At 43.2% G+C, this 26,715-nt stretch overlaps 1 protein-coding gene across 3 annotated transcripts in view; it reads left to right on the forward strand.

Annotated features, from left to right (window-relative positions):
- The window catches only part of AXIN1 (axin 1), a 225,096-nt gene that overhangs the window by 142,568 nt on the left and 55,813 nt on the right, over positions 1-26,715 (forward strand). For all 3 annotated transcript variants that reach the window (XM_048865935.2, XM_048865932.2, XM_048865933.2), the window contains one exon: positions 1,317-1,457. In XM_048865935.2, coding sequence (XP_048721892.1) covers positions 1,317-1,457 — 141 coding nt within the window. The remainder of the gene's footprint in view (positions 1-1,316; positions 1,458-26,715) is intronic.

Genomic DNA, 26,715 nt, shown 5'->3' on the forward strand with positions numbered 1-26,715 from the left:
TGCCATCCATCTCCACCCTCTGACAAACAGAGGCTAGGGACACCATTCCTTACCCATCCTGGCTAATAGCCATTCATGAACTTAACCTCCATGAATTTATCCAGCTCTCTTTTAAACCCTGTTATAGTCCTAGCCTTCACAACCTCCTCAGGCAAGGAGTTCCACAGGTTGACTGTGCGCTGAGTGAAGAACTTCCTTTTATTTGTTTTAAACCTGCTACCCATTGATTTCATTTGGTGGCCCCTAGTTCTTATATTATGGGAACAAGTAAATAACTTTTCCTTATTCACTTTCTCCACACCGCTCATGATTTTGTAGACCTCTATCATATCCCCCCTTAGTCTCCTCTTTTCCAAGCTGAAAAGTACTAGCCTCTTTAATCTCTCCTCATATGGGACCCATTCCAAACCCCTAATCATTTTAGTTACCCTTTTCTAAACCTTTTCTAATGCCAGTATATCTTTTTTGAGATGAGAGGACCACATCTGTACGCAGTATTCAAGATGTGGGCGTACCATGGATTTATATAAGGGCAATAAGAGATTCTCCGTCTTATTCTCTATCCCTTTTTTAATGATTCCTAATATCCCGTTTGCTTTTTTGACTGCCGCTGCACACTGTGTGAACATCTTCAGAGAGCTATCCACGATGACGCCAAGATCTTTCTCCTGATTAGTTGTAGCTAAACTAGCCCCCATCATATTGTATGTATAGTTGGGGTTATTTTTTGCAATGTGCATTACTTTACATTTATCCATATTAAATTTCATTTGCCATTTTGTTGCCCAATCACTTAGTTTTGTGAGATCTTTTTGAAGTTCTTCACAGTCTGCTTTGGTCTTAACTATCTTGAGCAGTTTAGTATCATCTGCAAACTTTGCCACCTCGCTGTTTACCCCTTTCTCCAGATCATTTATGAATAGGTTGAATAAGATTGTTCCTAGGACTGACCCTTGGGGAACACCACTAGTTAACCCTCTCCATGCTGAAAATTTACCATTTATTCCTACCCTTTGTTCCCTGTCTTTTAACCAGTTCTCTGTCCATGAAAGGATCTTCCCTCTTATCTCGTGACAACTTAATTTACATAAGAGCCTTTGGTGAGGGACCTTGTTTCTACTTATTAACCTATGTTCTTTGCAGCTCACCTCTCATTGCTACCTCTGCTGCCATTACTAGAAGATCCTTTATTGTATTTAATATGAAGAAAACCAATAAAATAGCTGCAGATTCTTGCTGGTTCAGACTTAATAACCTGAGGTAGTAGCAGAAATTAAGATTGTCATCTGAATTGTATTGTATTTTATTTTTTTCAGGCATGGGCCGTGGAGAGAGCCAGTTAACCCTTACTATGTCAACACAGGGTATGCTCTGGCACCAGCCACCAGTGCGAATGACAGTGAGCAGCAGAGCATGTCTAGCGATGCAGACACCATGTCGCTGACCGACAGCAGTGTGTAAGTAACTTACCTGGGACGGAGACTGAGCATGACATGGAGTAAAGTGGGACATTGTGTATCTATTTCCTGGCCGCTGGAATTGGCTGCAGATTTAATTTCTCAGATTCCAGGCTGTGGCTTTGGTTACATAAAGAGATCAGTGCCCTAGATGCTGGAATGACTCATTCTGGGAAGGAATATCTAACTGTTAAGTAGCTGACACGGGATATACCAGGCATGTGACCAATCTAGCTCCAATGCATTCCTGTTACGGTTTCCTTTTTAGCTGTATTGCTTTGTTGTTACCTGTGGAGACATGGACTATTCTGGTCTGATGGACTGGGAATGTTTGTAATCTAAACCAAGTAATGACCAGCAGGTGTTTCTGGTTTTAACAGCCAGCGACTGCAGGTGGGTTTGCGAAGTGAAAAACAGAGATCAGCTTCTGGTAAGATGCTCCCCTCATGGACAGAATCAAACAGGCTTCCAGCTATGCTGTTTGCCACTTGTTTTGTCTTCTGAAGGTTCCCAGGTTTATTGCAAATACAGTCCTTTTAGACATCTGATTACCGAGATAATGGCACCGGCGTGTCACCCAGTGATCACTTTGTTGGAGTACAATTCAGGGAACTTCTTGGGCTTTTTGTCGGAAGCTTGGGGGGAATTCATTTATCTGTAATCATACCTTCCATGTTTAATAATATTCATTTACATTTGGCTCACAAGAGGGAGGAAGGATCATGCAAAAGCAGTTAGGACACTAGTCTGGGACGTGGGAAATTTGGGTTCAAGTCCCTGTTCCACCACAGACCTCCTGGGCAAATCAGTTATCTGCTCTGTGCCTCAGTTTCCCCACCTGTAAAATGGGGGTGATAGCCCTGCCCTCCCTCCCAGGGGGGTTGGGAAAATAGATACATTAAAGATTGTGAAGTGCTTATGTAGATACATAGCTGGTACTTACTCCAGACCAGGCCATTTGATTGATACTGGGTCATATTTATTCATGTGTTCTCATTCCAGTCCCCAAATTGTCAGTAGAAAATGACATTATGTTACATGTACACCCTGTCATGCCCTGAATGTCACCTCTCTGCTAAATATGCAGACAGTTGTTTTTGACACACTATGAAAATTATGAAAACAACGAGGAGTCCAGTGGCACCTTAATTTAACAGATTTATTTGGGCATAAGCTTTCGTGGGTAAAAAAAAATCCCACTTCTTCAGATGCATGAAGTGAAAATTATGAATAGTCAAGTTCCAGGTTTGCTCCTTCCGTTTATTTTTAATACGTAAAAGGGATACGTCACTTTGGAAAATAATTGGATTAAGCCACCACAAGTACTCCGTAAGAGACTGGCGAAGGGATACTCAGAAAAACTAACCAGTTAATGGGTGTTACTTAAAACGGTGTGCACATCCAAGGGTTCTTCAGAGGATACTATAGAACTGTAAACAATTGTTCTTCTATGAGTATGTGTCTGTGTGACAATTCACTGGTCACAATTTTGGCTTGTCACCCACCATTGCAGTCATGCTTGGTCTTCTCACTCCTGACAGTATCTAAGTTTCTCAAAAGCCCACGTTATAGTTTCCCACTAGCAAGAGAACTGATGCTCACGTGGGACCTTAAATTAGTTCTTCTAAACCTCATGGAGTTTCCTTTTGAGTCACTTTTAGACTGCTCCTTGTATGTTCTTGCTTTCAGAATTGTCATCAGCTAGGAGAGTCAGTAAGCTCCAAGTACTTAAGGTTGAACTTCCACAGAGGCAGAGTGGTACTGAGACCTCATCCTAAAGTCAGCTCCAAGGTGGTCTTGAAATTCACTTGGCTTCCTGTTTTCTTGCCAAAATCCCATTCTGCACCAGGAGAAAAGAAACTTCACACGCTGGATATTTCAAGAGCCTTACTTTATTATTACTGATAAAACTAAGCTTTTCAGACTTTTGTCAACAAAACTGTCGTGTAGATGAGGCCTTAGAGAAAAGCACATTAACAAGGGTTAAAAGTGTGTGGCAAATTGCAAATAAAACCTCTACATTCAGATATACTTTTTAAATTGAGTGAGGTAGGGTAAGAGAGAGTAAGGAGGAGGGGGGATTAGAAATGAGTGGGTTTGCTGTCTGGTGCACTAGAAGAGGAATGTAATACAATGGAATACTAAAGTCCCTAACCCCCAATAAGGAAAACCTCTACCTTTCTTCTCTCCTAATAAGGAAAGTAAAAAAATCTTGTTCTAATAAAATGTGTGGAGTCTCCAACAGGAAACAATGGCTTTAAAAGCTGTGATTTGGCATACTGTGCAAAGGGAGGAGAGGGTAGAGCAGCCAGAATATCGGTTTAAGTTTTTGAAGTATCCTTTTTCCATAAATGGCTTCTGGGATTCTATCAAAGCGAAAGTGTCTCCTGAATTGCTAGAGAGAAAAAATCTGAATCAACATGATGACTGAGAATGCGTAGCTAAAGCTATAGGCCATGAAAAACAACACGTGAGTGTAGGTTACAAAAGAGAACTGGCTGTACAGTAACAGAGAACATTGGGCATGTGCAAGCTGTCATTCCAATCCATCATTCAGATGAAATGGAGGGACCCTGAAAGGTGTCAGTTGCAGCAATCTTCTTACCAAATGCCAGACACTGCTCAGAGGATGGGTGGAAGGTGGTGAATTGGAGGATTGAGACCTTCATGTCTTACGAAAGCTGCTCTGGTGGGTGGAATGTCAGACAGATATCAGTCTGGCCAAGTCAGCTCAAGGAGAGGGAAGCATTCAACTTTACATTGATTCCAAATGACTAAGACTGAGTGAAAGCGTAGCAACGAGGTAACTGAGTGTAGTTTTGAGTGTAATCTTTCAGTACACAAAACAAAGAGGAGAAATGCACAAATAATGAGAATTCCAGGCTGGGAAACATAAGTATATCTTTACTAGCATCGGCTTAGTGGACAAATCTGCATGGACAGCGTAAGGGACTAGGAGCAAATAGATGTGCATTCTTATAGGACTGGCTGCTTGAACAGTCCAATAATAACTGTAGGCTCCCGTGACAATGACTGAAAATAAACTTGTATCTAAGCAAGTGCCTCCACATGCATGTGTCTGATGCATGGACTGCCTGAAGGGTCAATTTCCAGCAAGGAGAATAAGTTAGTCTTCCAGTCCATTGTGTGGAGGACTGGACCTTGTGTCCCTGAGTCATAGGTATAGATTTTAAGTCCAGGCATTATGATCATTCTGTCTGACTTTCTGCATCCCACAGGCCAAAGAACTGCTCCCAGCAGTTTCTGCATCAAACCTGTCATTGAGCTAGAGCAGATTTTTTGAAGACATCCCATATTGATTTAAAGTCTCCAGGTGAAGGAGACTCCACAATGTTCATAGGTAAAACTTGCAGGGCTCATTCCAATCCCCCATATTCCTCAATTGTAGAACCCCTGGAAGAGATTGTTGGAAACCACAGACTTCTTTTTCATGAGTGGTTAAAGTGAACTTAGAAACCATCAGTGTTTTAAAGAGCTTTCATTTTTTTTCTCCAAATGTGTATTACCATGCACGTGTTTATGTTAAATTTCAACTGCCATTATATGGCCTCATCACCTAGCTTCGTTTTAGGTTCTTATGAGTTCAATATAGTTTAGTCCTGATTAACCTAAATAACCTAAGTAAATAACCTATATAATCTTATCTCTTCTAATTTTGCCACCTTGCTGTGCTCACCCTCTTTGAGATGATTCTAAATTAGTAAATTATGCCAGTTCTTGTTCAAATAGATAAACCACATCCACTACACTGTTATACTCCTTCCCTGCAGAAAATTCTAAGTCTTTTTTTGTCTCTTCCAGTTTCTAACCTCATGAGGGAACTTTACCTCTCACCTTCAGACCACTTAATTCCCTGAAAGATGATTTGTAAAATAAAATAAAATATTTGGCTTGTGCTCTTTTTTGCTTCCCAGTAATGGATAAAGAAGAATAAAAGCATTTTTCAAAACATTGGTTTTATGCTTTTTCTATATTAGAAATGCAAAGCCTCCATCTTAGAAAAAAGAAAAGGAGTACTTGTGGCACCTTAGAGACTAACCAATTTATTTGAGCATAAGCTTTCGTGAGCTACAGCTTATGCTCAAATAAATTGGTTAGTCTCTAAGGTGCCACAAGTACTCCTTTTCTTTTTGCGAATACAGACTAACACGGCTGTTACTCTGAAACCCATCTTAGAAAAGAAACCCTGGGAATTCTCAAGCAAAAGAGGGTTTACGAAATCAATCATTGTGTTAGTAAATGACAATACTGTAAACGTGAAAGTCGTCTGAGCAGTTTACTTGGTGTCAGTGTGAATGCTGAAAACTGCTGAGCCTCACAGAGGAAGTACTGATTTCACCTGATGTCTGGGGTGTCATTAATGTTCTGTAGGATCTGATGCTGCCAGTTGCGTCAAAGCAGTTCCCTTCTCCTGTGGTACAGTGAGACAATGGATTCATGCCATGGCTGCACATGTATAGGAACAACTGTTTGAGGGTTCAGGAGAACAATTTCTTTCAATACAACTGATGAAACTCTGTAGATGTGTGGTCTCTTCTGCCCAACTTTTAACATTGCTGCAATGAGCGGGAAGGATCCATGCATGAGGTCTGCCTGTTTTGCTTTCCCCTGACGGTGTGTGCTCCGGGTTGGGGGGGGGGGGGGATTTAGCAGCTTTTCAACAATCAGGTCTTGCAGCAGGGTTGGATCGGCAGCACTGTGCTGATGCCTGAGCTGTGACAAAAAAAATACTGTGGCCTTGTGCTTAGAATCCAACCTATTGCACCCCAAGCCGCTTGGACTCGTCGTTCAACTCAGTGGGAAGCTTTTGTAGCAAAGAGGTTGCCAGTGAGACTGAGAGAGGAACTTACTGAAGCTGTGAAAGTTGTGAACTTTATTATAGGTGAGCCTAATGCCTAGGGTGACTCAGATGTCCCAATTTTATGGGGACAATCCTGATTTTTGGGTATTTTTCTTATATAGGCTCCTATTACCCTCACATCCCCGGTCCCATTTTTCACACTTGCTGTCTGATCATCCTACTACTACCTAATGGACTATCTGATGAGAAGAAAGGAGCATTCTTCTTTGAATAGTGTCCCTATGGGTGTTCCACTTCAGGGTGCGAGTGCGCCTCTCGAGCCTTTGAGAGGAGATTGTCATTCAGCAGTGTCCATTTGGCCTGCCCTGTGCCGTCTCAGGCTGGAGACCAAGGCTATATAGGGATGTTGAGGTGAACCACCCTCCGTTCCTTCTCAACTGCCACAGCCTGAGATGGAGACGTAGTGTAGCCACCTTTGAGGAGACCTCAGCTTTCTATTTTTCTATAGTTGTTAAGATCAGTTAGTATAGTTAGTTGTTAGTGTAATTATAGTCAGTTAAGGAGTGAGAAGATTGATTTTCTCATCTCTCCCCACTCTGGGAGACTTACTTTTCCTGGCAGGGTATGCCTGGCTACCCAGGTTTCAAACTCTGCCTCTTCTGCTGAGCGGCTATCCCTGTGAGCGATGGCCACTCTGTGTATCCATTGGTTGGAGAGTCTAACTTCCTGCAGGTTGATGTGGTAAATGAGGGGGTAGACAGCACTGTGCTGTCCACCCCTTGGACAAAGATCAGAAAAGACAATGGCTTTGGACTAAAGTCCCCTCCCTCCCCCCCCCCCCCCCCCACAAGCTACATAGCTCTCTGCAGGAATCCTGTTTTTATAGCCAGGATGTTAGAAGGGTGTTGGCTTTCTACTTAGATAGGACCAAGCTATTTTGAAAATCAACTAGACTTTTAATCTTCATGTATAGATCCAAGGATCTCCGATCTCTGCTCAGAGGCTGTTAGATGAATATCTGGATTTATTATCATGTGTTATGATGCTGCAAGGCGTTCATCCCCCCGGAGGATGATAGTGCATTCAACCAGATCAAAAGCCACATCTGTGGTGTGTGACGGGGCAAGGCCAGATGGCTATAGAAAAGTAGTGGGAGATAGATATATTAGCTCCAGGCTAAACAAATCCCTGGTACCAGGATAAGTGAAATGGAAGCTGCTCCAGGTCAGTTAAGACACCTGGGGCCAATTAAGAACTTTCCAGAAGGCAGGGAGAATGCTAGGTTGATTGGGACAATCAGGGGCTGGCTGAAACTAGTTAAAAGCCTCCCAGTTAGTCAGGTGGGCGCGTATGTCAGGAGCTGTGGGAGGAAGCTGCGCTGTTGGAGAGACTGTGTAGTACATACATACATACCATATCAGGCACAAGGAAGGAGGCCCTGAGGTAAGGGTGAAGTGGAGCTTGAGGAAGTGACGGCTGCTGTGGGGGAAGTAGCCCAGGGAATTGTACATGTCATGTTTCTAAAAGGTCAGCTACCCTAGGTGATACTATTAGGGTCCCTGGGCTGAAGCCCAGAGTAGAGGGTGGGCCCGGGCTCTCCCCCCCAACCTTTGCCCCTGATTAATCACTGAGATTGGGAGACAACAGAGACTGTGCAAGGAAGGATAACTTCTCCTCACCTCCCTTGCTGGCTTATGATGAAAATGGCTCAGTAGACTGTGACCCTTGTCTCTAGAGAGAGAAGGGTTACGTGGAGGGTCACTGTGACCCTCTGAGGCTAGCGAAATCCGCCAGGAAACGCGGGACCCACAGAGGCAAGGACAGAGCTTTGTCACAGGTGTTAGTTAAAAATATGCCGGTATCTGAGATATATAGGATGGCTACGTGGGCCTCGGCACATACATTTTCAAAACATTACACTTTAATCCATGCTGCCAAATCTGATGTAGCACTTGGTTCTGCAGTACTGTCTTCAGTTCTAGACTCAGTACCAAAGCTCCCTTCTTCCTCTGGGGATGCTGTTTGGAAGTCACCTGAAGTGGAGCAGCCAGAGGGACACTGCATGAAGGAGAAGAGGCAGTTACACACTTTGTTCAGTAATTGTAGTTCTTCGAGATGTATGCCCCCATGCGTGCTCCACTACCTGCCCTCCATCCCCTCTGCATCGGACTGTTCTCTATCGGACTTTTGGGTGGAGAAGTAACCTCAGGGTGGTTTGCCCACACACCACTATGTAGTCTCGGTGTCCAGCACGAGGAGGTGAGAGTGCATGTACAGTCCGAACTGACACAGCTAACTGAAAATCCCTGATCAAGGGCTTGAGAGGTGCATGCATGCCTGAAGTGGAGTGTATAGTGACACACATCTCAAAGAACTGCAGTTACTGCACAGAGTAACGCACTGGCAGTCCTCTTCTACACTGAAGTTTACTGGCTTTCACGTGGCAGAGTTTTGAATGAAGTGTCTGAGCTCAGATGCACAAAGATTTTCATTGCCGAATTTGGCTCTGCCCTTTCTTAATATAGCAGTGATCAGTACTGGCTTACTCTGAATGCATCTGTCCAGGAATGGGATATGTCATGGGTTCTCAACCTGGCAGTCACGAACAGGTTGCAACCACCTTCCCATTCCCATATTGCTAAATGGGAAAGGAGGTCCTTTGGTGGTCCTACTATGGAAAAGGTTGAGAGCCACTCGCTTAAGGGATAAGTTTGGTACAAATCCTTCTCTCTTGATACCTCCATCTCCAACAGCACCTCATTTGGCCAGAGCACAATTGGAGTTGCAGCTAACAAGGAAAGTGAAGGGTAACAAGAAGGGTTTCTACAGGTATGTTAGCAACAAGAAGAAGGTCAGGGAAAGGGTGGGACCCTTACTGAATGGGAGAGGCAGCCTAGTGACAGATGGTGTGGAAAAAGCTGAAGTACTCAATGCTTTTTTTGCCTCCGTCTTCACAGACAAGGTCAGCTCCCAGACTGCTGCACTGGGCAGCACAGTATTGGGAGGTGAGCAGCACCCAGTGATGAAAGACCAGGTTAAGGACTATTTAGAAAAGTAAGTCCATGGGGCTGGATCTAATGCATCCGAGGGTGCCGAGGGAGTTGGCCGATGTGATTGCAGAGCCATTGGCCATTATCTTTGAAAATTCATGGTGATCGAGGGAGGGTTCTGGGCGATTGGAAAAAGGCAAATATGGTACCAATCTTTAAAAAAGGGGAAGGAGGAGAATCTGGGGAACTACAAACCAATCAGCCTCATCTCAGTCCCTGGAAAAATTAGGGAGCAGGTCCTCAAGGAATCCATTTTGAAGCACTTGGAGGAAAGGAAGGTGATCAGGACAAGTCAACATGGATTCACCAAGGGCAAGTCATGCCTGACCAACCTGATTGCCTTCTATGATGAGATAACTGGCTCTGTGGATATGGGAAAAGCGGTGGACGTGATATATCTTGACTTTAGCAAAGCTTTTGATATGGTCTCCCACAGTATTCTTGCCAGCAAGTAAAAATGTATGGATTGGATGAATGAACTATAAGGTGGATAGAAAGCTGGCTAGATTGTCAGGCTCAACAGGTAGTGATCAACAGCTTAATGTCTAGTTGGCAGCCGATATCAAGCGGAGTGCCCCAAGGGTCGGTCCTGGGGCCCGTTTTGTTCAACATGTTCATTAACAATCTGAATGGTGGGATAGATTGCACCCTCAGCAAGTTTGCGGATTACACTAAAATGGCGGGAGAGATAGATACGCTGGAGGGTAGGGATGAGGTTCAACAATGACAAGTGCAGAATCCTGCACTTAGGATGGAAGAATCCCATGCGCTGCTACAGGCTGGGGACCAACTAGCTAAGCAGCAGTTCTACAGAAAAGGACCTGGGGATTACAGTGGACAAGAAGCTGGATATGAGTCAACAGTGTGCCGTTGTTGCCAAGATGGCTAACGGCATATTGGACCACATTAGTAGGAGCATTGCCAGCAGATCGAGGGAAGCGATTTTTCCCCTCTATTCGGTACTGGTGAGGCCACATCTGGAGTATTGCACCCAGTGTTGAGCCCCCCACTACAGAAAGAATATGGACAAATTGGAGAGAGTCCAGCAGAGGACATAAAAAATTATTAGGGGTCTGGGGCACATGGTTTACAAGGAAAGATTGAGGGAATTGGGCTTATTTAATCTGCAGAAGAGAAGAGTGAGGGAGGATTTGATAGCAGCCTTCAACTACCTGAAGGGGGGGTTCCAAAGAGGATGGAGCTTGGCTGTTCTCAGTGGTGGCAAATGACAGAACAAGAAGCAATCGTCTCAAGTTGCAGTGGGGGAGGTCTAGGTTGGATATTAGGAAAAACTATTTCACTAGGAGGGTGGTGAAGCACTGGAATGAGTTACCTAGGGAGATGGTGGAATCTCCATCCTTAGAGATTTTTAAAGCGTGGCTTGACAAAGTCCTGGCTGGGATTATTTAGTTGGGGTTGGTCCTGCTTTGAGCAGTGGGTTGGACTAGATGACCCCCTAGGTCTCTTCCAACCCTAATATTCTATGATATTATGATTTGCACTGTCTGCAAAGAGCAGGTGCCATATTGCTCCATCGTCCTTCATGGAGAAGACCGAGTGAAGAATTCTTGGCAGTATTCTCACCTCCTTATTGCTTCCATTTACTCTCTGGTAGTGTAGTGGTCCTACTGACTCTCACTGGTTTCCTACTTTCAGGATACTTGTTTTAAAGCACATGTGTTTTATGTAGTTGACTATTCGCTCTTCAAGTTCTCTCTTAGCCTTTCTAATTTCCATTTTAGCTGCCACAATGTGTTCCATCTGCTGGATGGATTGTTTTTATATTTGAGTAATCTCTTCCCATTTAACCATCCTGTATTTTCTTGACTTCCCATTCCCCTTTTCTTTCAGTTTATGCGTCCCTTCTGTGACTCTGTTATGACATGTTAATGCGGAGTTTCAGGATTTTAATTGCTATCAAGACTTGGTACTTGCTACATTTCATGTTAGGAACTGGTATAATTTCTATGGCTCATTTTAAATAAACTGACGTGACTACATGGATTTAAAATGTTTTCATTCAATTAGTGTTCTTCAAATTGGGCCGCATGCATTATTATCCCAAACGTGAACTACAGAGACAAAATTTTGACCTTTGGCTTACAAAATACCCAATATAGATTCAACATTTGTTTTTCATTATGTAGTTCCGAAGTCTTGCTGGCTATCATTACCTTTTATATGGAATTCCAAGCTATATACCTTCTGAGTTTCAAAGGAGTTTCTGCTGAATTGCGAAAGACAGCCAAAAATGAAACTCAACCAATAGCAGCCTCTGAAAAAGGGGCTTCTGCTACTGGACTTCCATGTATGAATACTTTGAATTCTGGCCTACCCTAAACAAAACTCTGCGGTGAAAAATTCAGGTGCTGATTGGGGAGATTTGTAGTGCACTGCAATTTGTAGTATTAACCAAGCGCTCTAATCGAGAAATCTAACATCTTATTGAAGGCAATAGCTAAACTGGATATAATGCTTGGATAGAAATCTCCACAGCCTGGATCCCAATGGAGAATGCATGCCTGGGATAATCCAAGAGAGCCCCAGAGTGCTAATAACAAACTAATAGAAGTGTGCAGTCAGGGAGAACACCACCTAGTGCAAGACAAAACCTTGAGTAGTGTCAGCCAATTGTCCACAACTCAATTGTAAGCTTTAACAGTCTAAGGAACAATCATGGAAGACCATTCTGGAAACCCCTTTGTATGCTTTCCCCTCACAGGCTGCACACACAAGCCAGTTATAGGACACTGACAGCAAAAAGCTATGTCATTTTATTAGATTCAGCCTTCGGAGTTAAGTAGTAGCAGTATTATAGTGCTTTGAAAATTTTGCCCATGGTCTCTTAGTACAAACCCCATCGCTGCTGACCATCTTTCAGATTCAGGATGTAATTGCAGACTTTGTCAAATATTCTTGTGCTGTGCTGGGATGTGCTTACTGTATATATAACATATACTTCTGCAGTCTTTTTGCTTCTTTTAGGGAGTTCCCTTTCACTTGGCTGTAAATGCATTGCTCCCAAATGGATGCAGCACTGCTGATGGCTTTGTAGCTCACCTTTGTCATATGAATTCCTACATCCTTCTAGGCAAGACAGCTTCAGACCTTTCTAATCAAAATTGCTTTTATAAGCTGATCAGTAGCTATGTTATTTTAACTGCTTGATGTGGTGAGTAGGTGCAGAGGAGGCATCATGTAAAGATAATAGCTAACAATAGACTTGGCAATAGGCACAGGCCATTGAAGCTAAGATTCTCCCCCATTGGCTTCTCTTGAGCTTTCCCCTTAAACTACTCTGTCTTTCCTCAACGCAGCATTTTGATATGGCCAGCTCCTAACCTGGTTATTGTGATAACCTTGGTTTGGGCCTGTTTAATAAAGACTTCACTTGAAGAGTTTCACATCCTCCCCGAGAGCCCTTTCTCCTCTTCATAGAATCATAAACCACAACAGGGGAGCTCACCAGTTGATGTGGCCTCCATTGTGCCTTTGCAGCAAATCCACAAGCTGCTGTTTAGTTGCCTGGCATGGTGTCTGCTTGTATAACACAGAGGAGAGGACTGTTACATCTAAGAGTGTTAAGAATGGCCATACTGGGTGAGACCAATGGTCCATCTAACTCAGTATCCTGTCTTCTGACAGTGGCCATTACCAGGTGCTTCAGAGGGAATGAACAGACAATCATCAAGTGAGCTATCCCCTGTCATCCCATCCCAGCTTCTGGCAATCAGAAGTTTAGGGACTCCCAGAGTAAGGGGTTGCATCCCTGACCATCTTGGCTAATAGCCATCGATGGACCTATTCTCCTTGAACTTACCTAATTTTTTTGAACCCCGCTATAGTTTTGGCCTTCACAACAATTTAACCCTGGCAACAGATTCCACAGGTTGGCTGTGCATTGCATGAAGAAGTACTTCCTCATGTTCGTTTTAAACCTGCTGCCTATCCATTTTATTGGGTGACCCCCTGGTTCTTGCATTATGTGAAGGGGTAAATAACATCTATTTCAGGTTGTATGATCTGCAAGCTTTGACACCTCACGGTTTTCCTGATCATTTGTTAATACGTTGAACAGCAGAGGTCTCGGCCCAGCTCCTTTTGGGACCCCAATATTTACCTCTTTACGTTGTGACCTTTTAGCCCTACCCTTTATTTTTCTTGTTTTAACCAGTTACCAATCCATGAGAGGACCTTTCCTCTTATCCTGCTTACTTTGCTTAACAGCCTTTTGGTGAGGGACCTTGTCAAAGGCTTTCCGAATTCCAAATATACTATATCCACTGGGTCACCCTTGTCCACATGTTTGTTGATTGCCTCAAAGAATTCTAACAGATTGGTGAGGCATGATTTCCCTTTACAAAAGCTGTTGACTTTTCCTCAACATATAGTGTTCATCTGTGTCTGATAATTCTTTTCTTAACTCTTGTCGCAACCAATTTGCCTGTTACTGACTTACAGTAGACTTGCAGACCTGTCATTGAGACCCTTTTTTAAAAAATTGGTGTTGTCTATCTGCCTGTTGTCTGGTACAGAGGCTGATTTAAGCAGGAGGTCACATACCAGTTAGCAGTTCTGCAATTTCATGTTTGAGTTCCTTCAGAACTCTCGGGTGAATCCCATCGGGCTCTAGTGACTTACTACTGTTTAATATATCAATTTGTTCCAAAACCTCCGCTAATTCCCCCAATCTAGGACAGGTCCTCAGATTTGTCACCTTAAAAGACTGGCATATGTGTGAGAATCTCCTTCACATCCTCTGCAGTGAAAACTGATGCAAATAATTCATATAGCTTCTCCGCAATGGCCTTGTTCTTAGTGAAATTTTTGTTAATTGTTCTTCGACATATATCTGTTCTGGAAGGGAGCAGTCCCTTATTTTGATGTTGCTTTGCCTCAAGGTTTTGATCGTATTCTCCTTACAACATCTGTGTTGAGTTTACACCGTACAGACTGGAGTTTAATTTACCCTGATTCCACATTAGCAAAAGAAATCTGCCACCAGTAGCCATTCCAGAAGTTGATGCCTGTATCTATGATCCCCGAAGGGTGGAGTGAAGCGTACAGGATATAGCTTTGTACATACGGAATACACATCCATTTCATGTTTCCTCAGCTGAACTGTTCATGGCTTTCACAGTATTTGATGTGTGAAATATCTTTGGTAATGGTGCTAATTATGTCACCTACAGGGTATATAATCTAATTGGAATTTATCTGCACTAATATAAACCTCCTCAAAGTATGCATGAAGTAATATTCTCTGGAATATTAGGAACACAGTGGCAGCATACAGCAAGCAGTAAACTTGATAATGACTGTGTCTGAACTGGGCATGAAGACAGTTGCATGAGGTATCATTATCTTGGACTGTGTTAGATAACAAGCATGGTCAGATGCTGGCCCACATGTATGTAAATGTTAAATAACAGTCATAATATATGTGGCATCCGAAAGAAGACTCCTGGGTTAAAATCATGCCCTCTACCTAGTGAGCGGGCGGAGCAGCTCCACAGGCTTGACAGAGAGGAAAATGTGATTTTTATTCTTATAATTTGGAGCTCAGTTTAGGTCCCTGGGTACCACTCAATATTTCCCTCTCTATTTAAATATTGTCCAGGGACAATAGAGTCTTATGTGATCATCTCTTAGCTTTTGCTTACATCCAAAGCCTTGACCTTCATCATCATAATCAGACCATATTTTCTACATTTAGGTAATCAGTTCTACTCTGGTCAAAGTTAGTAGCAACTGAAGTTGTTGCCATCTGGTGGCGGTTCAGTGAACAGAAGCTGATTTTCCTAATCCATTTCCTAGTGTGCAAGTGACTGGAAACACATTATCAAAATTAGCCCCTTTGCTGGCAACCTCAGGAGAGAGGCCATGACGTGGACTTGGTGTTAATAGATTTATTCATGAGCCCCTTCCCTTTAGTTCAGGATCAGTGGCCTACTTTCCCTACACACTATGATTACATAACTCTGTAGCAGCTATAGCAGCTGTTTACACAGAAAAGTCATATTTGGCAAAGGGTTTGCAGTGTATTTAGCTGCTTCTAATAAAATGTAGTGACTCGGAACAAGGAGGAACCAGTGCCATGTGACCAGCTAGCTCTTTGGCTAAGTACTGCACTAAGGGTCTCTACGCCCTTCTCGTCTTGTCCTGGCATAGATCCATAAATAAGGCCATTCTGATAATCTAGTCTGACCACTTCCTGTGCCTGTGTATTACAGGCCAGAGAGCCCTACCCGATAATTTCTGCATCTTTAAGGCCATAAAGCCTTAAAGGTGGTCCCTTCAGGTGAAAGGGATGAGGCCCGTGGATGGAGTGGGCAGAGTGCAGGGGAAACTTTAGAGGTGGAACTTTCTCTTTCCTTGATCCTCCCCTCGGTCTCCCTCTTGGCCCCCTGCCCCTCACAGTTCCTCTGCAAAGGTTGGTGAGAATGCTGCCTGTTGTGGGAGATTGAGAAGTCATTTTAATGTTGTTGTTTTTTTAATCCCACACTTAAACAATTGTCTAGTGATAACATTCTACATAGTGACAAGTCTGATGCCATCTTCCTCACCTGTTGGTTATGTAGCAGCACCTACTATTTGGTCATCAGCAGGGCAGAATGCAAGACTGTCAGCATAAAAACTGCAGGTCATCTTCACCTGAACTAAAGGAATAATTCCATTTACTGGTGGCAGGCCCTTATCCTCTATATGGAGTAGGCACAAAGAGGAACAGGGTTCACTTAGCCACTGTATTATAATAAGACCACATCAGCCCCATATTAGAGTCCCTTTGCTGGAGTTCTTCTTTAGCATATTAAATTTACACTCCTCTGCAAGTTCCTGCCTAGTTCTGCCTTCGTCCTCAAGTCGGATATTCTCTGTTTCTGTTTTCCGTCTTGCCTCTCTTGCTCCTCCATGCCTCAATGCTCATTCGTTTCCTTCTTGCATTTCCCATGCCTCCTTCGATGTTGTTTCCTTCAGAAGGAATGACCTCCCAGCCTCCATAGATGCCAAACCACCACCCTCTCATTAAATTCCTCTTAGACTCGCAGTTTTGCAAAGCCTACAAATTCTAACCAAGAGTGAATGTGCCCTTCCCAGCCCTTTGTCGCATTAAAAAAGGAATGTAATTCTCTTCTCTGGGCCTTGTTGCGTGTGCAGGTTTATCTGTGGGCTTGTCTACAGCATAATTTCCACATCCGTCAGATGTACATGCACTAGCTTTGATTGAGCTACTCGCTAAAAATAGCAGTGTAGCTGTCATGACCTGGGTAGTGGGAAGGGCTAGCAGCCCAAGTATGTACCTAGGGTCTCGGATATGATTGTGCCAGGGAGGCTAGCCCATGTCGGTGCCACGGCTACACTTAGGGTGACCAGACAGCAAGTGTGAAAAATCGGGACGGGGTGGGGGGTAATAGTCGCCTATAGAAGAAAATGCCCCAAATATCGGGACTGTCCCTATAAAATAGGGACATCTGGTCATCCTAGCTACACTGCTATTTTTAGCACACTTCCTCTGATCAAAGCTAGTGCATGTATGTCTTCCCAAGCTGGAGTTAGGCCTCCAGATGCGGTGTAGATATGCCCTGAGTCAGTGGTTTCATTTGTAAGGTCTCTTCCTGGAAAGGGAAAAGGACAGCCATTTGTTAGAGGTCAGGAGTATGGCTCTGTTTCTAACCAGAAAGTACTTGAATTTAGGCCAGCAGATACATTGCTTATGTTGCCAGGTGGATGTCCAGCGCCACTGTTGCAAAGGTGGATGAGATACCATTCCACTGAAATATGGAGGGCAGAGCAACGTTCTTGCCTAACCAAGGTAAAAGCTGTCACTGCACTTGAGCCATTGTTTCCATCGGTGAGAGGAAGAGAAACTGCACATGAATAACTGAGTTTAGGGTAGCAGTTTTGTCCTCTGGTCACCCTTGAAAACATGACATGCTAGATTCCATTTCCTCACCTGAGGGCGTTTAACCAAAAGGTTTGTAAGAAGTTCCCACCCCTCTGCTTGCTTCTGTGAATGAGGGCTGACAAGTCAAATATTCATAGTTGTGCATTGGTAGAAGTGATGGTTCAGAAAATGGCATCTTACCTGCTGATTTGCTTCCTGCCTCTCTCATGGCCAGTGATCCAAAATGGTCTTAAATTCTTATCCTGGAAATTTGTTAGCAGTTTTAATTTAAAAACCCCAAATAATTATCCCAAGTGTATAGTTAATGGATTGGACTTGGAAGCTATCTTCTTGGGAGAAAAGGAAAATAACCTGGGAGCCCTGGCTACAGGCCAACAAAAGAATCCATCGTTACCAGTTGTGGCTGCCTGTCCGTCTTGAAAGGAGAGGAAGCCCCAGCGTTTCCAGACTAGCAGATTAGAAATGTATCATTAAATAATTATCATTGAAAAAAAAGAAAAGATAGTCACAAACCCTCTCACCAGCTCTCCTCTCTGTTAGTCCAACAGCAGTTCTTTTTGGTACCAGCAAAGATCATCCAGTCAAACATGTCAATTCAGTTTTATAAAGTTACTTAAAAGCAAACTTGCTGCAAAAGAAAATCATGGACTACTTTTTAACATCTCTAGCTATTGAAAATATCTCCAATAAAGTTACCTGACAAAAGGAAAACAAAAGTATGGTGTTGGTTTTCATTGCTTTCCCCATCTATTGAATGAGGTTTTGTTGGGATAAAATTAAAGTGCTTATCTTTTGAATTTGCTTCCTCTGGTTGAGTTGGCATAGTGCATTGAATGAAGGAATGTTCCGAGTTCAGAGGTGGCACTGGGGAATCTAGTTAAAGTGACATCAAAGGCAGCACAGCAGGGCTGAACATGTGTTTGAAGCTGGATAGATTAGAGGCCATTATCAGCCTTTCACTACTGTGCTCTGAACAAAAGTCTGCTCTTTCCTCTGGGACTGGTGTTGCAGAGAATTTAAAAAAAAAAAAAAATCCTTGTAGCACCCTACCTGCCAACATAATGCTACGTTTACCATGAAGGTTTAAGCTGCTTAGAATACACGAGTTGTGCTCTGCTACAGTGTTTGGTGTTTAGCCATGGGCTCACCACTGTTACATATTTACCCGACCTTGACTTTATAACAGAAATAGATAAAACGATTCCATACAGAAAGCATCTTCTGTAAAATTGTCAGTATTTCTATTGTCATTTTGTCTGGAGAGAGCTACATTTTGAATGGACATTGATGAAACTGGTTTATTTAACTAGAGTGGTTCTAAATTTATTTTCCACTTGAACATTCACCATTAAAGAAAAGGATGCCCTACAATGAAAGCCATCACAATAGCCTGTTGTTATAGCAACACTTCCATGTTATAAGTCTCAGAAAAACACTTGGCTCTTTGGATGATGTTTCTGACTTGGTGCAGTATAGGTAGTGTTCTGAGATTTGTGTTTTTCTTCTATTACATTACTTGCAACCAATAAGCAGAGTCATAATTAGCCTAAGTTTCTGTTTTGTCAGTTGTCTTCATATTAAAAAGCACTTGTCATTAATCATGTCTGTTTAATCGAATTTCATTTTGAGTGTTTTGGTTACTCAATAAAATTCCATTCACATGAGGTAATTGAGTCACACTAGCAAATCTGTAGCAATCCTGTATGCCCACAGTAATAAGGAAAGAGAAGAATCCTCTGAGGACAATGTGAATTTTAGTCACTAACATTTGAAAAAGATAGGTTTCAGAGTAGCAGCTGTGTTAGTCTGTATCCGCAAAAAGAACAGGAGTACTTGTGGAACCTTAGAGACTAACAAATTTATTAGAGCATAAGCTTTCGTGGGCTACAGCCCACTTCATCGGATGCACAGAATGGAACATATAGTAAGAAGATATAATCCATGTTAGTCTGTATCCACAAAATTAGCTGGTATATGATCTTCTTACTATATGTTCCATTCTATGCATCTGATGAAGTGGGCTGTAGCCCATGAAAGCTTATGCTCTAATAAATTTGTTAGTCTCTAAGGTGCCACAAGTACTCTTGTTTTATTTGAAACAGAGAGCAACTGAATTAAGTGCCTATTGCAATAACTGTTTGGTAGCAAACATAAGTTGTAATACAAGTCTGCTCTTTTATTGTTCCTTGAACAGTTTGGTAGTTGTAATTCTTTGGTTGTTCAGGCTTAGTGTACAGTAAGCAGTCTGTTCTCATTGTCAAATAGTGTGTGAAGGGAATGCAGGAATTGGTAATGTGACAGTTTTAAACAGCTTTGTTTTATGCAATACTTGGAAGCAACTATAAAGAATATATTTAGCAATTTTATTTAACCCAATAATAAATACAGCTGGCCAGTGTAAATGTGAATTATCGAAACATTGCGAGTTGCATTGTGACTGGATTACTTGTGCTGCTTTTCAGAATGAAGCCGTGGTTATTTGTTGTTAGAGTTGCATAGTATAACAGTTGTAAAGAGAAGTTGTGTGTGTCTAACAAAACAGTGTCTAAGAACTAAAAACACTACCTCAGCGAGTTTAATCTGTATTTCAAAGATTTCAAATTCATTGCTCTTGCTGTGTCAGGAGAAACTATAATAACCTGCAAAAATTAAAACTCCAACATTCCTAAATGGGTATTTGTTTTTTCCCCTTGATTTCTTTCTAAAGAATCCAATTACATTAGGCTATAAACCTGTTTTCTGTGTTTTATAATACAGTCTCCGTGGGTTGGTGTCCTCTCTGAGCACCACTTTTATTGTGTTTTGTATTTGTATATTTGTCAAACTAGGAATGGTAAATAAGCCTCTGAAATAGTATGGATGTGTCTTGGTGAAAATGAGAGTACAATTCTTGGGGGATTTTTTACAGTTGGGCAACCGCCTTGGGCCCATCTGTACTAAACCAAAAACGATTTACCACCAGCAGTGGTAGCAATGGTTGTTTTCACACAACACACAGTCAACCTGTGGAAGTCTTTGCCAGAGGATGATGTGAAGGCCAAGACTATAAAAGGATTCAAAAAAGCTAGATAAGTTCATGGAGGATAGGTCCATCAGTGGCTTTTAGCCAGGATGGGCAGGGATGGTATCCGTCGCCTCTGTTTGCCAGAAGCTGGGAATGGGCGATAGGGGATGGATCACTTAATGATTACCTATTGTGTTCATTCCCTCTGGGGCACCTGGCATTGGCCCCTGTCAGAAGACAGGATACTGGGCTACATGGACATTTGGTCTGACCCTGTATGGCCATTCTTATGTTCTTATTATGGTCTTAAAACCTGATGCCCGCAACGCATGTAAAAGATACTGTGTCAGCACTCAGTATGCCCCCAAGTATGATGCCAGCAGCAGGAGTAGAGTCAGTGTGTGACAGGTATGACAATTTCCTGTAAGACCTTTAAAAACCTCATTGGATTAAATTTAAGTATCTTTGGAATCCATTGTATTAAATACAAAACTTATGTGTTATTTTGAGTCCAGGGAAGTGTTCGGAACTTCAAAGGATTATATTGAACAATGAACCAGACAAGAATGGACTTTTGGACATCATCAAGTGGTTTGCCTGGGGGCCTCTAGGTAGAGGTGAAACCAACTCCCCACCTCTGATTATGCAGAAGCCCAGCTTTTTCAAGCTACACCCTGAGGAGGGGACCATTATCTACCAATTACGTGTTGCCAGAATCTGAAGATCAAAGGCCCAAGCTTTGATCAAAAGGAAAGACTAAACTAATCATGGGTGTGCTCATTCTGACCTAAGGCTGTTATGAACTTGTAACCACAGAAAAACTCGTTGGCTTGGTTTGAAGGACTAACTCCTACGAGAGCCCCTGCTTAAGCTTATTATAAGTGTGTAGGTTCTTGTATTGTTTTCTCTGTAATTTACTGAGGAAATCTTGGAGCCACTGGCAATAATATTTGCTAACTCATGGATGATAGTAGAGGTCCCGGAAGACTGGAGAAGGGCTAATGTAGTGCCCATCTTTAAAAAGGAGGAGATGGAGAATTATAGACCAGTCAGCCTGACTTCGATACCTGAGAAGCTACTAAAGCAATGTATAAAACTCAATTTGTGAATACCTGGAGGATGAAGGGGTAATCACTAGAAACCAGCATGGATTTACTAAGAGCACATCATGCCAAAGCATCTTGATTTCCTTCTTTGACAGGGTAACTGGTTTGGTGAATACGGGGAATGTGGTGGACATAATATACCTGGACTTCAGCAGGACTTTTGACACAGTGCCACATGACATTCTGATAAGCAAGCTGGAGAAGTGTGGGGTTGGCGGAACTGCCATTAAGTGGATACATAATTGGTTAAACAGCCACAAACAAAGAGTAACTACTAATGGAATGATGCCAGACTGGAGGGAGGTCTCAAGTGAGGTTCCACAGGGATCTGTTCTGAGTCCGGTGCTGTTTAACATCTTTATTAATGACCTGGATGTGGGAATAGACAGCAGACTGATCAGTTTTGCAAATGACACAAAGCTGGGGGATAGGGGAGGTTGCCAACACTTTGGAGGATAGAGCTAAAATTCAGAGGGATCTTGATAAATTGGGGAACTAGATACCAAAATGAAATTCAACAAAGACAAGTGTAAGGTGCTACACTTAGGGGAAAAAAAACAAATGCACACAAATACAGAATAGGGAATAACTGGCTTGGCAGCAGCACTGCTGTGAAGGATCTGGGAGTTGTGATGGATCCCAACCTCAACATGAGTCAGCAAAAAAAAGCAAATGCAATTTTAGGTTGCATTAATAGAAGCATAGCATGCAAGTCACAGGAGGCGATAGTACTGCTCTACTCAGCACTGGTTAGGCTTCAGCTGGAGTACTGTGTCCAATTTTGGTCACCAGTTTATAGAAAGGATGTAGAAAAACTGGAAAGGATCCAGAGGCGAGCGACAAAAATGATCAAAGGGATGGAATGTAAGCCATATGAGCAAGGGCTGAAGGAACTGGGTATGTTTAGTTTGGAAAAGAGGAGATTGAGCGGGGGACATGATAGCAGTCTTCAAATATTTGAAAGGCTGCCATAAAAAAGATGGAGAAAAGTTGTTCTCTCCTGCCACAGAGGGCAGGACAAGAGGCAATGGGTTCAAACTACAGTATAGCAGATTTAGATTAAATCTCAGGAAAAACTTCCTAACGCTAAGAAGAGAAGGACAATGGAACAGACTGCCTAGGGAGCTTGTGGAAGCTCCTTCATTGGAAGTTTTCACAAGGAGGCTGGACAGCCATCTCTCTTGAATGGTTTAGACCCAACAAATCCTGCGTCTTGAGGGGTTTAGACTAGGTGACTCTTGCGGTCCCTACTCACCCTATGATTTTCTGATGCTAATGCTTTTTTTCTTATGAATAAATGTGCTTGCTTAGACAAGCTGGGTAGTAACTTATGACAGTGGAAAAATATGCTCTTTATAGTCTCTGAGGAGAGAGCAAAACACAGACACTGGCCTGCTTAGGCAGTCTGGCTTGAAGGAAATAACACAGTATAGGCAGGGAACTGTACAGCCTGGATAAACCCCAGTCAGGAGGGAGTGAGATGTGGTTCTCTGTCCAAGGAGGTGATGGCTTGGAGATGAAAGCTTACAGTGGATGCCCTTGGTGGCCCATAGAGGGGGAATACAGGTGCAGCTGCCCTGAACTTTGTGACGGAGTTCACCACCACAGAGCTAGCTGTGCATTGCCCCTCCTGCACTGGGACTCACAGTGCAAGTGTGGATCAAAGCCTCTGCCTAGCTCTGTTACATAGTGCTTTGCCCTGCCTTTCAGCAAATTCTCTGTGCTCTGTATGCTGCTGCTTCTCTCTCAGTGGCAGCCAAGGCATCTACTTGGTTCCTCTTGGCTCTGCCTCAGATGTGCAAAGCCCCAGTGCAACCAAGGTATCAGCTAGGCTGGTCTCCGCCGTGTTGGAGAAACATCTTGTGTAATGAGCAGAACACGCTGAATTAGATATAAACTAGCTCTGTATGCTACATTATTCACAGCTTAAATTACAAAACATTTATTAAACATTAACAAATATTAGGATCAAGGGCCAGACATTTTCTGAGTAAATGAGTCATATACACTAACGTTATAACCATTCAAAAATAATTGGGAAAATAACCAAATATACTTAATTGCAGCCACTGACTCTTTCTTTATTGTGCTCTGCATTTCCCCTGCTCATCCATGAGCTGAAGGAGAAAACAGAAGGGAATTAGTGAAATGACACAGAAACTCTTTAAGTAGCTAGACCAGTCCCCTCTTAAACACTGAACAACAAATTTACAGCCACCTGTCTGAACAAATGGCTAACCTCCTGAGCATTGGCACGGTATGGGTGCAAAAATGGAAACACATGCAAATAATTATTTGATGGAAAAACTAAACATTCACAATGGCTGTTTACTTGCAGTGGATGAGTGGACCAGCTCTAGTCACCACCCACATGTGGCAGTGTCCTCAGAGCAGATGGGTGGGTTCAGAGGCCACTGGGCAAGGGGAAAGGAGGAACACACTTACTGTCATGCACCATAGCACCTGAATGTGGGAGATGAGGCTCCTCAGATGCATGGTAACAGAGCTAATTAGAAACTGTTCTTTGGAACTTTCAGCAGAACCCAACCATGCAGTAACAATCCATAGATTTTAAGGCCAGAAGGGAACATGGCAATCATCTTGCCTGACCTCCTGCATAGCACAGGTCATAAATTTTCATCCAGTGATTCCTTGGTCAAGCCCATAACTTCTGGTTGAGTTAGAGTATCTTTTAGAAAGATATCAGTGATAGGGAATTCACCACATCCCTTTGGAAGCTGCTCCAGTGGTTAACTACCCTCAGTATTTAAAAATGTGTCCCTGATTTCCAGGCTAAGTTTTCCTCACTGTAGTTATCCTTGTACTGCCTTTTCTTCCTCCTCCTTCTCTCCCAGACCAATCTGTGGTCTACTCACTGTATTACAGCAGAGCATCAGCTGTGCTACGCTGAAGGTTAAGACTGGCTGTTTAAAGCGCAACTCTTCTAAGTGCTCTAAGGTCCACCTGGTTACTCAGATTGCCTTGAAATTTGGTGTGCCTCCTAGCGGCATGGGGTTTGGTTACTGATGCAAATTTGGAGCCATATGACCAAGGGATTTCCAAATTATAGTCCCCTTTCTCCCTCCCAAAAAACCCACCCCAGTTTTTCTCTAAGTTCACTTGTTTTAGCAATCTCTATTTTTTGTACATAGATAGCAAACCAGGGCTGAGATAATTACACCAGGAACTCAAACGCTCAAGAGTTACCCTAAAAGAGTGCATGCCACCCACTAGCCCTTCGAGGGAAATCAAATTATAGAGTTGTTAGCCAAAGAGTTTGGTTCTCTAGTTAAGCATGCACGAAGCAGTTCTAAAGCTCCCTCCCCAAACAGATTACACTGTGCATGTGCAGAGATGGAGGCTAAGGCAGTTGGAAGCTATCTATGAATCATGGGAACTGAATAGTTCAAGGAGGAATGTTACAGCCATTGAGCCTGAGCAACACCCGGTCACTGTGAGCTCAAATCCAGCCATAGGCAGAAATCTGAAATACAGAAAAGAGGCTTCTTGCTACCACCTGCCTCTGTCCAAGGGTTTTTTGTATTTTGGGGAGATGTAATCGGACGACAGCAGAGTATTCAGAAGGCACAGACATTATTTTTTAAAAGAAAATAAATTACCCATGCAGATGTCCTGTGGGAGGGGAAGGTGATCAGGGCTGTCAGAGGTGGCAAAGAGCTTTGGGGTGCAACAAGGAGATGGATGATTATGAGAGGGGAAGAAATAGGGATGAGTTGGTAGGAGAGCAGTTGTGGATCAAGGGATGGAAAGGAGTGGGGCATAGGTGAAGTTGGAGGAGTGGGATGGGATACTGGAAAGGGAGACATGGAGGTGAGTGACAGGAGAAGGGCAGGGAGAATAGGGGCAGTACTGCCTGTCAGCCCTACATTTTCTTCGTAGATTCCGAGCTAGAAGGACCATCGTGATCATCTAGTCTGAACCCTTCATAGCACAGGCTAGAGAACTGCCCCGAAATCTGGAGCAGAGCTTTTAGAAAAAATCCTGTCTTGATTTAAAAATGCCGGGGATGGAGAATCTCCCCCCCCCCCCCCGACCCCGCCCATGGTAGTGTGTTCCAATGGTTAATTACGCCTTATTTCCAGTCTGAATTTGTCTAGCTTCAGTTTCCAGCCATTGGATCATGTTAGACCTTTCTCCACTAAATTGAAGAGCTCATCATTAAATATTTGTTCCCCATGTAGGTACTTATAGACTATAAACAAGCCACCCCTTAACCTTCTCTTTGTTAAGCTAAATAGATTGAGCTCCTTGAGTCTACCACTACAGGCAGATATTCTAATCCTTTAATCATTCTCGTAGCTTTCTTCTGAACCTTCTCCAGTTCATCAGCATACTTCCTGAATTGAGGACGCAAGACCTGGACACGGTATTCTAGCAGTAGTTGCACCAACTGCCAAATACAGAGGTAAAATAACCTCTCTATTTCTGCTTGTGATTCCCTTGATTATGCATCCAAGGATCACATTCGTCCTTTTGGCCACAGCATTGCACTGGGAGCTCATGTTCAGCTGATTTTCCACCATGACCCTCAATCTTTTTTAGAGTCACTGCTTCCCAGGATATGGTCCCCCATCATGTAAGAATGGCCTACATTCATGGTTCCTGGTTATATATATTTACATTTAGCCGTATTAAAACACACATTGTTTGCTTGCACCACAGGCACCGGCTTCCTCCTTTCCCTGGGGGTGCTCAACTCCCACTCAGCTCCAGACCCTGCCCCTACTCCACCCCTTCCCTCAAGCCCCACCCCACCTCTTCCCTCCCCCCACCCTCCCCCTTCCCACCCAGTTCCGCCCCTTCCCACAAGTGCACCCCATCGCGCTCCTCCCCACCCCGTGCCTCCTGCACGCTGTGGAACAGCTGATCGCGGAGGGCAGGATGTGCTGAGAGGGAGGAGTTGATTGGCAGGGCCATCAGTGGGCGGGAGGCGCGGGGGGGTACTGGTTGTTGGTGGGTGCTAAGCACCCGCTAAGTTTTTTCCATGGGTGCTCCACCTAGACCAAAACAGAACCAGATCGCTGGCGTGTAAAATTAAAAGAGGTTATAGAGAAATTTTTAAACCAAGTGCTGGGGGAAAGCCAGCAAATGTGGATGAGCACATGGTTTGGTTGGAAACATCTCTTGGGGTGAATTTATTAAAGGGGGAATTCTATATCCTGGTAAAGATGATAGGAAAGGAGTGAATTTTGCTGAACTTGACATTCTGGAAGGGCAACAGATACAGCCAGGGAACCTGAACACTGCATTAATGAAATTTTCTCATTTAATTTCTAGTGTTTTGAACAGAAAGAGAAATGTTGGTAGGAGTTCGTGGTCATATAGGCAGATATAGTTATAAGAACATAA

The sequence above is a fragment of the Caretta caretta genome, chromosome 10 (assembly GCF_965140235.1).
Source record: "Caretta caretta isolate rCarCar2 chromosome 10, rCarCar1.hap1, whole genome shotgun sequence".
Classification (NCBI taxonomy): domain Eukaryota; kingdom Metazoa; phylum Chordata; order Testudines; family Cheloniidae; genus Caretta; species Caretta caretta.